The sequence below is a fragment of the Hemiscyllium ocellatum genome, chromosome 24 (assembly GCF_020745735.1).
Source record: "Hemiscyllium ocellatum isolate sHemOce1 chromosome 24, sHemOce1.pat.X.cur, whole genome shotgun sequence".
NCBI classification, from domain to species: domain Eukaryota; kingdom Metazoa; phylum Chordata; class Chondrichthyes; order Orectolobiformes; family Hemiscylliidae; genus Hemiscyllium; species Hemiscyllium ocellatum.
In genome coordinates this window covers 52,354,644-52,368,509 of record NC_083424.1, presented here as the reverse complement: position 1 = coordinate 52,368,509, position 13,866 = coordinate 52,354,644, and the positions used below count along the sequence as shown (strand labels likewise).

General features: G+C 44.2%; 1 protein-coding gene across 3 annotated transcripts in view; it reads right to left on the bottom strand.

The window, feature by feature from the left end:
• The window catches only part of depdc5 (DEP domain containing 5, GATOR1 subcomplex subunit), a 276,005-nt gene that overhangs the window by 225,458 nt on the left and 36,681 nt on the right, over positions 1 to 13,866 (bottom strand). For all 3 annotated transcript variants that reach the window (XM_060843792.1, XM_060843790.1, XM_060843791.1), the window contains exons 10-12: positions 13,067 to 13,136; positions 6,849 to 6,921; positions 4,261 to 4,364 (exon numbers count right to left, since the gene is read on the bottom strand). In XM_060843792.1, coding sequence (XP_060699775.1) covers positions 4,261 to 4,364; positions 6,849 to 6,921; positions 13,067 to 13,136 — 247 coding nt within the window. The remainder of the gene's footprint in view (positions 1 to 4,260; positions 4,365 to 6,848; positions 6,922 to 13,066; positions 13,137 to 13,866) is intronic.

The window sequence follows — 13,866 nt, the reverse complement described above, 5'->3', positions numbered from 1 at the left end:
ATCTGGGACAGTGATACTTTGCTGGCAGTTCCATCTTTCAAATGAGACTTTAAACAGTATAAAACATCAAAACCTTTACATTGCAGAGTAGGGGTAAATTTGCCAATACTTATCTGTCAATGAGTCACGAAACAGATGACCTTAGCCAAGATATTTGTCCTATCTACAGCCACAGGTAAAGGTGCTGGAGGACTGGAGGGTGGCTAATGCTGTGCCTTTATTGAAGAAAAGCTGTAAGGAGCAGCCTGGGAACTATAGACCTGTGAGACTGACACAGAGTCAGTGGAGGGGATTCTGAAAGATAGGATTTAGATGCATTTCGAAAGACAAGAACTGATTAGGGATAGTCAGCATCTCTTGGGAAATCATTTCTCACAGATTGAGTTTTTTTTCAGCAAAATAGGGCAAGAGTGGTAGACGTTATCTCCATGGTCTTTAGTCCGGCTTTTGGCAAGGTTCCACACGGTAGACTTGTCAGTAAAGTTAGATCACTCGGGATTCAGCGAGAGGTTGCCAACAGGATGCAAAAGTGGCTCAAAGGTGGGAGACAGAGGGTGGTGGGGGATTGCTTTTCAGACTGGAGGCCTGTGACCAGCGGAAGCCACAAGGATCGCTGCTGGGCCCACTCGTGTTTGGAATTTATATAAACGACTTGGACGACAATTTAGGAAGCATGGTTAGTAAGTTTGTGGATGACACCAACATTAGTGGTACAGCCGAAAATGAAGGCGGCGAAGAGTAAAAAATGGATCTTAATCAATTGAGTCGACGGGTTGAGGAGTGCCAGGTGGGGTTTAATTTGGATAATTAGGAAGCACTGCATTTTAGTAAAACAAACAAAGACAGAAATTACACAGTTAAAAATCACACAACACCAGCTTATAGTCCAACAGGTTTAATTGGAAGCACTAGCTTTCGGAGCGATGCTCCTTCATCAGGTGATTGGTGGAGGGCTCGATCGTAACACAGAATTTATAGCAAAAATTTACAGTGTGATGTAACTGCAAATTTTTGCTAGCGTGCCTCCGATTAAACCTGCTGGACTATAACCTGGTATTGTGTGATTTTTAACTTTGTCCACCCCAGTCCAACACCAGCATCCCCAAATCAGGAATTACATAGTTAGTGTTAGGGCTCTGAGGAGTGTTGTCGAACGGAGAAACCTAGGGGTTCAGGTACACAGTTCTTTGAAAGCTGATACACAGGTGACCACAGGGTTTTCATTGCTCAGACTACTTACTACTGGAGTTGGATTCATGTGGAGGTAATACTGGATATTGGTGAGGCCACTTTTGGAGTACTGTGCATAATTCTTGCTACCCGGTTGTTGGAAAGGTATGAAGTGGAGAGCGTTCAGAAAAGATTGACCCAGAATGTTGCCAGGACTGGAGGGTTTGAGTTTTAAGGAGAATCTGGGATTTTTGTCACTGGAGGGGTGACCTTATTGAGATTTATAAGTTCATGAGGGGCAAGGATAAGGTGAATAGCAAAAGTCTTTTCCCAAGGGTGGGGAAGTTCAAAACGAGAGAGGATTTTTTAAGATGAGGGGGAAAGATTTGAAAAGGACGTGCGGGACAATGTGTCAATCAGGTGTGAAATGAATTGCCAGAGGAAATGGCAGATGCAGGCAGAGTTACAACATATAAAAGACACTTGGACGAGGACATGAATAGGAAAGGTTTAGAGGGATATGGGCCAAATGCTGGCAAGTAGGACCAGTTTAGTTTGGAAAATGTGGTCAGCATGGACGATTTGGACCGAAGGGTCTATTCCCATGCTGTATGACTAGACCTGAACATCACCTCACTGCTGTGAGTCGGATCATGCTGTGCATGAATTAGCTGCTACCTACTGTGGGCTCGGGAAGTCTTTGACACTCGAGCTGATTTACAAAGAGTTATCCTGCTTGCGGACTTTAGAAAATCTCAAAGTAAATCAATCCCAAAACTAAGGTCGAGGTCAGAAAGCCGAAGGTTGCCTGCTTCTGGATGATCACAGAGTAAGCAGGACAGGCGAGCTGGATGTTTCAACATGCTGCAGAAAAATGTGCAAATTTCAGAACTTCCTCAGGATTCTGAGACGCATCAGTAATGCAAGCGGAGAGAGTTCTTAGGGATAGGATTTACACGCATTTGGTAATGCATGGGCTAATTCGGGACAATCAGCATGGCTCGGTGCAGGGCAGGTTATGTCTTACTAACTTGACTGAGTTTTTCGAGAAGGTGGTCGTTGAGGGTAGAGCAGTGGATTTGGTCGACATGGATTTTAGGAAGGTTTTCCACAAGGTCCCTCATGATAGGCTGAGCCAGAAGATGAGGATGCACGGGATCCACGGTGACTGGATTCAGAATTGGCTACGCAATAGATGGCAGAGGGGAGTTGAGGAAGGCTGCTTTTCAGGCTGGAGGCTCATGGTGAGTGGTGTTCCACAGGGACCTCTGCTGTTTGTGATAACCATAAATGACATGGAAGAAAATGGCAGCTGGGCGGGTTAGTAAGCTCGCAGACGATATAAAAATTGGTGGAGATGTGTATAGTGTAGGAGTTTGTCAAAGCACATGGGGCAGATAGATCAAGTGCAGATATGGGCAGAGAAATGGCAAATGGAGTATAATCCAGGTAAGTGTGAGGTGCTGCACTTTGGTAGACCAAATGTTAAGGGAAAGAATCCAGTGAATGCCAGGATTCTGAATGGCACTGATATTGGGGGATCCCAGGGTTCAAGTCCTGAGCTCCCGGAAAGTGGCCAAGCAAGAAGATCGGGTGGGAAAGGCGGCGGGTGGCATTCTTGCCTTCACTGGACGGGGAACTGAGGACCAGAGTCAGGATGTCATGTTGCAGCTTTATAAGGCTTTGTTTAGGCCACATTCAGAGTACTGCATTCAACTGTGGTCACCAAATTACAGGGAGGATGTGGAGGCTGTGGATAGGGCGCAGAAAAGGTTGACAAGGATGCTGTCTGGATGAGGGTGAATGAGGTGCCAAAAAAACGCTGCTGGTTTTCTCTGGAGCAGGACAGTCTGTGGGGAGACTTGAGAGAAGTCGATAAAAGTATGAGATGCATTGAGCGGGTTAATAGGCAGATTCCTTTGCCCGAACCCCAAATTCAGATGTTTAAAACTAGAGAGAATGCACTTAAGGGGAGAGGCGGAAAGTTCAAAGGATACACAAAGCAAAGTTTTTGTTAAACACAGGAAGTGGGAGAAGGTTTTTTTTGACGCAGTCAGGAGTGATAGTGGAGGCAGATGCAATAGGGAAAAAGGGTGATTTTTAGATTTAAGGGATATGAACCAAGGACAGCAGAGGGAAGTCGTTTCATTGGGTGTCACGTTTAGCAGGGCATAATCAGCCGAAAGGTCTGACCCTGTGCAGTAGTGTATGTTCTATATGAAATTCCCCAGCAATACTCCCATCCCACTATAAACCTCCCTCAGTAATACTGCCACCCCAGTATAAACCTCCCTCAGTAATACTGCCATCCCAGTATAAACCTCCCTCAGTAATACTGCCATCCCAGTATAAACCTCCCTCAGTAATACTGCCACCCCAGTATAAACCTCCCTCAGTAATACTGCCACCCCAGTATAAACCTCCCTCAGTAATATTGCCACCCCAGTATAAACCTCCCTCAGTAATACTGCCATCCCAGTGTAAACCTCCCTCAGTAATACTGCCATCCCAGTGTAAACCCCCCTCAGCAATACTGCCATCCTAGTTTACACCGCCCTCAGTAATACTGCCACCCCAGTGTAAACCTCCCTCAGCAATACGGTCATTCCAGTATAAACCTCCCTCAGTAATACTGCCATCCCAGTGTAAACCTCCCTCAGCAATACTGCCATCCCAGTAAACCTCCCTCAGTAATGCTGCCATCCCAGTATAAACCTCCCTCAGTAATACTGCCATCCCAGTAAACCTCCCTCAGTAATGCTGCCATCCCAGTGTAAACCTCCCTCAGTAATACTGCCATCCCAGTGTAAACCCCCCTCAGTAATACTGCCATCCCAGTGTAAACCCCCCTCAGTAATACTGCCATCCCAGTGTAAACCCCCCTCAGTAATACTGCCATCCCAGTGTAAACCTCCCTCAGTAATAATGTCACCCCAGTGTAAACCTCCCTCAGTAATACTGCCATCCCAGTGTAAACCTCCCTCAGTAATACTGCCATCCCAGTGTAAACCTCCCTCAGTTTTGATGCCACTGAATTAATAATCCAGTATAATCTGTGTAAACATTATTAACCCTGTGGTGAGTAAGTACCTGCTTCCTGCAATCGCACCAGCACAGGATACTGAATGAATAGCTTTTTAATTGTTGTAAGCAGCGACGTCCACTCTTCCCGCCGTTCATTCTGGGCAACAACTCTGGGAAATACAACAGGAAGTGGACAACAAAAGGAATATCATTCATGGGTTCAGATGTCATACGCAAACTGAGGTCATTACTACATTTATTTCCTCATTTACACTAAAATAACTAACCCTCCCTGTGAAAAGTAGCAGCAGGATCCAATTAAAGATGTGTCGGAGGCAGTGATTAGCCAGCTAGCAGGACACTCACATGCACCCCTGTGCTGTCCTGTCGCAGTTCCTGCTTTATCAAACCACACACCCTCCACTCATACCCACAATTGTTCAAATCACCTTGCAGTTCACACGTGACAATGTTAAATGAATGACATTTAATGTAAGACTGAGTGTGCAGCATGAGTCACTGCCCTTCTGCCTCTGGCATCATAGCTCGGAACCACGTGGACTGAGATACAGGAGCTTTGCTGCTCTAAGTTCCTGTGGAACTGAAACCTTCTCTCAGAAAAAAACTAAACCACAAGGTGTCCCAGATACACCTAAGATCAGGGGATTGGCATCAACTGGACCAGCAGACCTGACTTCTGAACAACATTCACAACACATGGAGCTACAACACATCGCCTATAAAACCAATCAGTCCTTGCTGTCCTCCTGGGATAGGACACCATCCTTAAAGGATGCTCATTTAAAACAGACACCTGCGCCTTCTCAGTATCAGTCAAACTCCCTGCCGAGATCAAAATCAACAATGCCTAGACTCAATCTGAACAGGTCTCCTCCAGTAACAGAAGTGAGACTGAACACACTTTATGATGTGATCTAAAACACTGCACTCAACACTCGGCATATAGGAATGGAAAATGCTGACTGATGGAAGTCTGTGATAGAAGTCAGCATTGATTCAAAGCTACCCTCATTAATTACAAGAGAGATTCGACCAATTAGACATAGAAATATTTAAATATAGTAAATAGGTTCAGGAGTGGCCATTCCACATGATCAGTCCAGTAGTTGCAAGAGAAATACTGTGAACAAAGGAGACCATTGCAGTTCCTGCCTTTGATCACTCTCCAAAATATTCAACCACGTGAGCATATGCAGTCTACCGAAACGTGCGTGCCCTCTCGAGCTGCCCAGCGTGGTCAGTGATGTACAGAGAGAATTAGAGAAACTTCCAGCACTGCAGGTGGTCAGTAGGCTTTACTCCCCCCCCTCTGCCCCACCGTGTGCTGTACTTTACTTGGACTGTTAATGCTATGACCAGGGAGTGGTCTAATCTGACCCTTCAAATCAAACCAACCCCAGACAAAGCCGCAGCAATGTATCTGGTGTCTTTATTTTCAGCTGCTCCACATGGTCCATGAGATTGGCTCCAATCATTTCCAGAGACTCCATTGGCCAATCTCTCGTTGGAGCCAGTCAGACCCTCTGCTGCATCCTTCTGGGCTTCAGTTTTCTGTTTGTTCACGTCGCGGCAGTTTTTGGATTTATCTGGGTGGCTGGGCCTGGTCTCCAGATCTAACAAGAGCCCAGGCCAATCGGCCGAGAAAGGGTGGGAGATAGTCAGGCACGAATCTATGCAGGAGTCACATTGAGGTATGCAAACAGAAATCAAAGCAAATACAATGACAGAGAGGGGGGAAAGGAATGAGTTATAGCCTCCGCCTCCTCAGACTAGTGTGCCAGGTGTCTGCAAATAAAGCGAACAACTCAAAGGAGCGACTTCCCACTTGGTGTGGGAAGCATGATAACTGTGCCGGCTATTAGTCAGGCCAATCTCAGCTGGATGGTGACCATCCCAACACAAGGAGTAAACGACAACCCCATGTGTCAAGTGGCTTCCATTGACTTAAAACTCATGTGGTACGTGGTAATTCAAAGCTCCCAGAGCAGCTGAATCACTGATTATTCCAATCAAATGTCATCTGTTACTGAACACACTTTATGATGTGATCTAAAACACTGCACTCAACACTCGGCATATAGGAATGGAAAATGCTGACTGATGGAAGTCTGTGATAGAAGTCAGCATTGATTCTCAATGCTGAGAACTGATCTCTCTCTGGGACTCTGAACTGAATTTATCTTCACAGCAACATTATAAAGTTAAACCAAAATACACGATCAAGGCCAGTTTGTTAAATAGCTCGAGTTGAGGCGGTGTTGCTGGAAAAGCACAGCAGGTCAGGCAGCATCTGAGAAGCAGGAGAATTCCTCATCAAGGGCTCTGGCCTGAAACGTTGATTTTCCTGCTCCTCGGATGCTGCCTGACCTGCTGCGCTTTTCCAGCACCACACTCTCTCCGCTCTGATCTCCAGCAGCTGCAGACCTCACGGTCACCTGGATAAACAGTTCACATCCACAATAATCGGAAAACAGTAATGTAAAGGATCTGTTGATGTTCACTCAGATCTTCTGAGTATGAGTCACTTCTGTTTGGACACCGTTTCTTCCAGTAACTCACAGCCAAGCTTTCACTCAAGAGGCCACACAGACCTGGGCTGCACGACCAAAATGAAAGTCACAAACAAGACTCACTTATAAAAGTCTTCATAGAACCTGCCCTCATGATCCACCTGAATGGAAGGTCGATGACTGTCGGGGAACTCGTCTGTAACAAAGAGAAACAGCCTGTCAGCACAGACGTGTGAACAAACAGTGGGGGCAAGACACAGCACTGGGGCACTGTTAAAAGATGGAAATGCTGTAAAACTGGGGCACTCTGACTGAAGCAGGCTGTTGTCAAACCGAGTGAGAGTGAGGAAATGCTGTTTAGAATTAATCCAGGACAGGTATAAATCCGATAAAGGAGCAGTTCCTTAGCCAAAGATCCAAGAGCGAGGCACAATCAAGACAGAGATGAGGAGGAATTTCTTCTCTCAAGATGTTGTAAATCTATGAAATTCTTTGCCGCACAGGGCTGTTGAGGTGGGGTTATTAGGTATTGTCAAGGCTTAAAGATACTTCATAGGGCCCATATAGCTCCGGCTCGACTGGCAAAATTTAAGGCAGGAGCATCTCCAATGTGTCCCAAATGCAAAATAGAGGTGGGTACTCTTGTACATTGTCTGTGGACTTGTCAGAAAATCCGCAGATACTGGACTAAAGTGGCAAATACCCTGACAGAAATTTTTGGAACGGAAATTAGGGTGGACCCTGTATCTCTCCTTTTGGGCTTTTCGAACCTCTCATCTCTGGATATGCACGGGAAGAGACTATTTTCTATTCTCTCTTTCTGTGCAAGGAAAAATATTTTGGTGAACTGGGTGGCTGAGGGCCCCCCTGGACTTTCAAATTGGCACAGATTAATTATGGAATATATCCCCCTTGACTTCCTCACAAATATGGTGCACCGAAAGACTGAATTATTTTATAAAATATGGCAGCCCTTTTTGAATTATATAAATGCAGATATTTCGGCTATCCTAACAAGGGCTTTTATTTAGTGAAGATTTCAGATCTGGCTGCTCCGGGGCCCCTTGGGAGAGGAATCCTGCGCGAATACGGGTTTTATTATATTTGATGTTAATACATTCCGAGCATGTAAGAGACTTAGGTATACACTCTGGTTAGTTATAGGTTAGATTAGTAGAAAGTTGAGTTTTCTTTTCTTTCTTTCTTTCTTCGTTTCTTGTTTTTTTTCTTTTTCTTTTTGTTTTCTTTCTTTTTCTTTTCTTTGTTAAATTATGACTATTGTATATATGATTTAATTGTACATCAATGTTTGTATTTGAGAGTTTTGTTTATTTTTGTAAATTTGCAAAAATGTTAAATTTCAATAAAAATATCTATATTAAAAAAAAGATATTGTCAAGGCTGAGATTGGCCATGTTAATCCATCAGGGAATCATGGACTATGCGGAAAAGGTGGGAAAGTGGAGATGAGGATTACCAGATGAGCCATGATCGCACTGAATGGCAGAGCAGGCTCGATGGGCTGAATGGCCTAATTCTACTCCTATGTCTATGGTCTTCTAACTAACTAATGCGACACTGGAAAACTGGCAGAGAAGACCAATCATGACAGTCCCATGTAAAAACAGAAAAAGATGGCGGGTTTAAGTTATAAAAACAGGCTGGAGCTTGCTTCCCTGGAGAGGGGGAGGTTGAAGGGTGATCTTAGAGGGTTATAAAATTATTGGGGCACAGATAAGGCAAAGGTCTTTTCCCTAAAGTGGGTGAGTTCAAAACTAGGGGGCATATTTGATGGGGAAAGGAGAAAGATTTTAAAAAGGCATCAGGGCTAACTTTTATAAAGACACAGAATGTGGCTCGTGTGTGGAATGAACTGCCAGAGGAAGTGGTGGATGAGGGTACAGTTACAACATTTAAAAGACACTTAGATAAGTACATGAATAATAAATGTTTGTAGGGATATGGGCCAAACGCAGAGAGGTGGGAATAGTTTAAATTTGGGAACATGGTCAGTGTGGTCTAGTAGGACCGAAGGGTCTGTTTCCGTGCCGTATGACTTTATGGTAATACTGCTTATCCCCACATTCCCCCCTGCCCTGCTTTCACTCACCAGAGGTCTGGGATCCCCTGACCCTACAGTACTCAGGCTCTGGTAAGGTGTCATACTGGCTGCAGCCACTGCCTGCCAGTGACTCATCTGGGAACTGCCCAATGCTGTCCAGTTCAGGGAATGGCACTTACTACAGCAGGCTGTGCCTCAAAGATGTGACACAGTGATCTCCCCGGCTCTCTCGCCGATAGGAAACACCAACCCCACTGCCGTTACCTCTATTACATAGCGTGCAGTGTAAGCGAACAGTGAGGTTAGCCTCACAGCGCCAGAGACCCGGGTTCAATTCTCGCCTCAGGCGACTGACTGTGTGGAGTTTGCACGTTCTCCCCGTGTCTGCGTGGGTTTCCTCCGGGTGCTCTGGTTTCCTCCCACAGTCCAAAGATGTGCGGGTCAGGTGAATTGGCCACGCTAAACTGCCCGTAGTGTTAGGTAAGGGGTAAATGTAGGGGTATGGGTGGGTTGCACTTCAGCGGGTCGGTGTGGACTTGTTGGGCCGAAGGGCCTGTTTCCACACTGTAAGTAATCTAATCTAATGGGCCGATATAACAGCGGTGGAAAACCTACAAACAGCAACTGGATAAAGTGCTGATGTAATGCATGATGGGTTTTGTCAAATCATATTCTGGAGATAAACCTAAGGTACCTTAAGAGAAGGGTGTAATGATAAAACCAGGATTCCTGACACTGAATAAAATCATCAGGAACGAAGGAAGAGCAGTGGACAGGGAGAGAAAGGAAATGTCTTTATAAAAAGCTCAAGATGAATGTGAAGGTTAGGCCTTTTATAGATTACAAAGAATAGATAGGGGAATGCAGGGGTGAAGGAAGATATCCAATCTGAGAGGGTAAAATTATCAGAGGTATTAAATGAAGATTTTGCATCAGTTTTAAATACAGTGTTTGTAAGCACTTGGGTGTATTACAGCAGGCAAAGAAAAACTGAGGAAATACTGGGTTTCAAAATGGCACAGAATTGGAGGTGGATATTACATTGAGCTGTGACGGCTGCAGGCTGAACTGATCAACAATGGTGGAGAAGAGGCAGCAGACACTCAGATCATTTCTGAAAAGTTGTCTTTTTAAATATCCACACAGTGTCACCCAAGTGTGAGAGCGCCAACTTTGCTCAAAAAGGATGTACAGTTGCAGTACTTATTGTGGGCACACTTTTATAATCCATAATTCCAGATATAATTAATGGGCTGCTGCATTATAATTGCATGAGGTAATCAATGAAGGAGAACAGAAATTTATTAAAGCTACAGTATGACTGAGTCTTTTTCAGAAGTGTTTGATTTACAAAAACAAAACCAAAGAACCGTGGATGCTGGAAATCAGCAACAAAAATCAGAAATTACTGGGAAAACTCAGCAGGTCTGGCAGCATCTGTGGAGAGAAAGCAGAGTTAACTTTTTGGGTCCAGTGACTCTTCTACACAATTGTCCTCAGTATCTGTAAGGGATGTTGTTGGGGAAAGGGTTGAATTTTTTTTCCTTTTAGCTGTTTATACAACGTTTCTAAGCTGTCTTATAAATAGATAGGCTTTTCTTTAAAGTTGTGAAATAAAGTCATGTTTATTTTTATTAAAAGGATATTAGCAATCCGGAGTGAATATGTTCAGTGACAAAACATCACAGTGACCAAACTGCAAAAATAAAACCCCATGATCTCTCAATTCAGGTATCACTCAGATCCAATGTGTTCAGTGCTACCATAAACTGAGATTGCAACAGAAGCGAACACATTATTGAACCCCTGACTGGTGACATGGAATAAAAGGCTCTAACAAAAGGTAGAGAGAGCTGTAGAAAAGGTCAGAATTGGCTGCTGGGCTACCGACACAATAAGCAGAATACAATCAGGAATGGACAGTGCTTTGCAGGCGGTAACGTTTCCCAAGTCACCACCATTCAAACAGGAAGAGGGGGACTCATCATGATGCTCCATGAAGCATCAAGTCCTCACTTGGGATAAACCCCAGCAAAGTGCAAGATTTGACAAGATCAGGTTGGTGTAGGGATGGGAGGGGATGGCGAGGTAATGAATCGACATTGTGGGAGGGTGGGGGAGGGTTGGGGGGATGGCGATGGCAAAGTCAGACAGGAAAGGCGCTGTTCGTGGCCTGGGCTGACTGTGTGAAAGGAGGGGATGACGGGATTACCCAATTTAGAAAGGGGGCCAGTAAAGGAGGCTCCCCCCTTAAGAGCGCCAGAAACTACCTCGCCAGCAAATATATTGTGTGTGACTGGGCAGGAAGCAGGCCTTGAGACCTCACCTGGGTGGGTGGGCAGTCCTAGACCTTGCCCCTTACATTTTGGTCAGGTCAGGGGTGGGATGGAGATTGGCAGGAAGACTACCCAGGGAATTTTCCAGCCCCTAACCCTACCTTCTAACTGAGGACCTTAAAACTCTGCCCAATGGCCTAGGAGACTGTACTCAAAGTGTAGATACTGAAGGATGTGTTTTGACAGAGAGTTTGTTTCAGGAAAATGTAAAAGCAGTTGACAATGACGTGCAGACTGCATATTCACTGACATAGAATACGAGTGTGGGTACACCATTACAGGATGGCATTACATCATCAGGAAAGCAGGTTCAAGAAGCAAGTAAACACAATCTAGAAAAGGACACTCCAGGTAATCTGGCTATTACCACAGTAATCAGGGGTTAGTTACAGAGAGATTTATCATAAACATTCTAAAATAGCAAACAATTTCTGCAGAGTGACTTAGAAAAAAACCTAAGAGGGCATGAGTTCACACTGAGAATAGATACAAGAAGTTTATTTCCACTGTTTATCACTGGAGTTAAATGTTTCGTCACAGGGTATGGGCCCAAGGTGGAGGTCAATGCAATATTAAGAAAAAATGGGATTTGGAATGGGAAAGTCACAGTGGATAGGGATGGAGCATGGTTGTACGTTTGGACTGTTTATCCTCAAAAGGGCTTGCACTGAAACGATGGGCCTAATGATCTCCTCCTCCGAGGTTGGAGGGTTTCAGCCATTGTGGGAGAGGCTGGGGCTATTTTCCTTGAAGCATCGAGGCTGAGGGGTGATTTATAAAATCGTCAGGGGTGTGGATACGGTGAATAGCCAAGGACTTTTCCCAGGGTTGGGGAGTCCAAAACTAGAGGGCATAGGTTTAGGGCGAGAGGGGAAAGATATAGAAGACACCTCAGGGGTAACTTTTTCACACAGAGGGTGGTGCACGTACGGAATGAGCTGCCAGAGGAAATGGGAGGCTGGTACAAATACAGCATTTAAAAGGCATCTGGATGGGTATATGAATTCAGAAGGTTTAAGAGGGAGATGGGCCAAATGCTGGCAAATGGGAATAGATTAGGTTAGGATATCTGATTGTCATGGATGAATTGGACCGAAGAGTCTGTTTCTGTGCTGTACATCTCTATGACTCTATGCCACAAACATTTGTGGTACTAATACTGGATGTCTGCTGACCTCACAATTTCAACCCGATAAAGGGAGGAATGAACCTTCACTCTACTTTTTCCTATTTCCTTCCATGAGTCTCCCCTCCTGCCTGGTTTTTGATATTGGCTGGAGCATTGCAAGGATGGCCTGTCTTCAAGCGATGTGATTGAATCTCTATATATACCCTAACAGGCAGTGGAACCTGAGAAAGCCAACCTCTCTGACATTGTGAACCCCCTCAGTGTTAAGCTGCATTTTAATTTCGAGTCCTGCAGCAAAATCACAACCCTCTCGATTCTAAAACAAGCATACCACAAAACAGTGCCATAAACATCCACAAGGCCGAGCGGCGTGGAGCTCACTGCTCTTTAACTGTGGCAGGAACTTTGGATAGAGAGAACTTTTCTTAAAATAAAAAGCAAAGATATTTCTGCTTTAATTTGTGATGATAAAAAAAACCGCAGATGTTGTAACTTTTGAAGAAATTGGCCCAAAACATCAATTAATTTCTTAATGACTTTGTAAAATATAATAAACTGCAAAAACAGTAACATTAATCAAAGATTTAGGCTTCACACTGCAACAGTTTTATAGAACTAGAAGCAATTTAACTTTGTTTTTGGATCAATTATGGATTTCTCTGCACTTAACTTCCAAGGTTGCAACAAATTACATTAGTGTAAGAGTCCTTGAGAGGAACAATTGCTAAATATACGTAACAGGAACAGCATATTGATAAAATATTTGGCCAATTCTCAACTCAGAGCTTACCACTGACAAAGAGGACCAACTCACCCAGCGACTTGCCATCATAGAAAGTTCTGGAAAATAAAACCACTGTCACTTCATGGCTGCAATTTTTATCCTAAAATCAAAAGAGAGGAATAAAGTGAAATTTCATAGTGCAGAGTCTATATTGTGTGCTACAGCTCTTCCAGTGTGATAATAAATCTGTACAGCAAGATTAAACATTTTTGACTATTTATTCAAAAAATCCCCAAGGCCTCTCAAACTATGTACCAGCTAGTAAGTTTTGAGAAGATTTGTAGCTAAGGTTGAAGTTCTGGATGTAGGTTTGCTCACTGAGCTGGAAGGTTCATTTTCAGATGTTTTGTCACCCTACTAGGGGTAACAGCTTCACTGAGCCTACGGTGTTAGTGACCTACTTTCTATTTGTGTTTAGCTTCCTTCAAGGTTTGCGATGTCATTTGCTGTAGTGATGTCATTTGCTGTCCTTTTTCTCAGAGGATGGTAAATGGGGCCCAAGTCGATGTGTACTAGCTTTCTAACTAGAATGCTTGGGCACCACACGATTAGCTATACTCAAGGAACAGCCGTTCCCATTATTTCATGCTGCAGAATATAAGATACAGAAGAAAGAGTAGGTCATTTGAGCCTGCTTATCCAGTCACTATCATCACAGCTTCCATCTCAATTCCAGTCTCTCACATCCCTAAATTCCTCATTTCCCTCAGTTTCCAAAAATTTAGCAATTTCTGTTTTGAATCGATTCAATACCTCGGCACCTACCGCTCTCTGGGATAAAATATCTTAGAGATTCCTAACCTTTCAAAAGGTTGAATCCCTCATTCTGA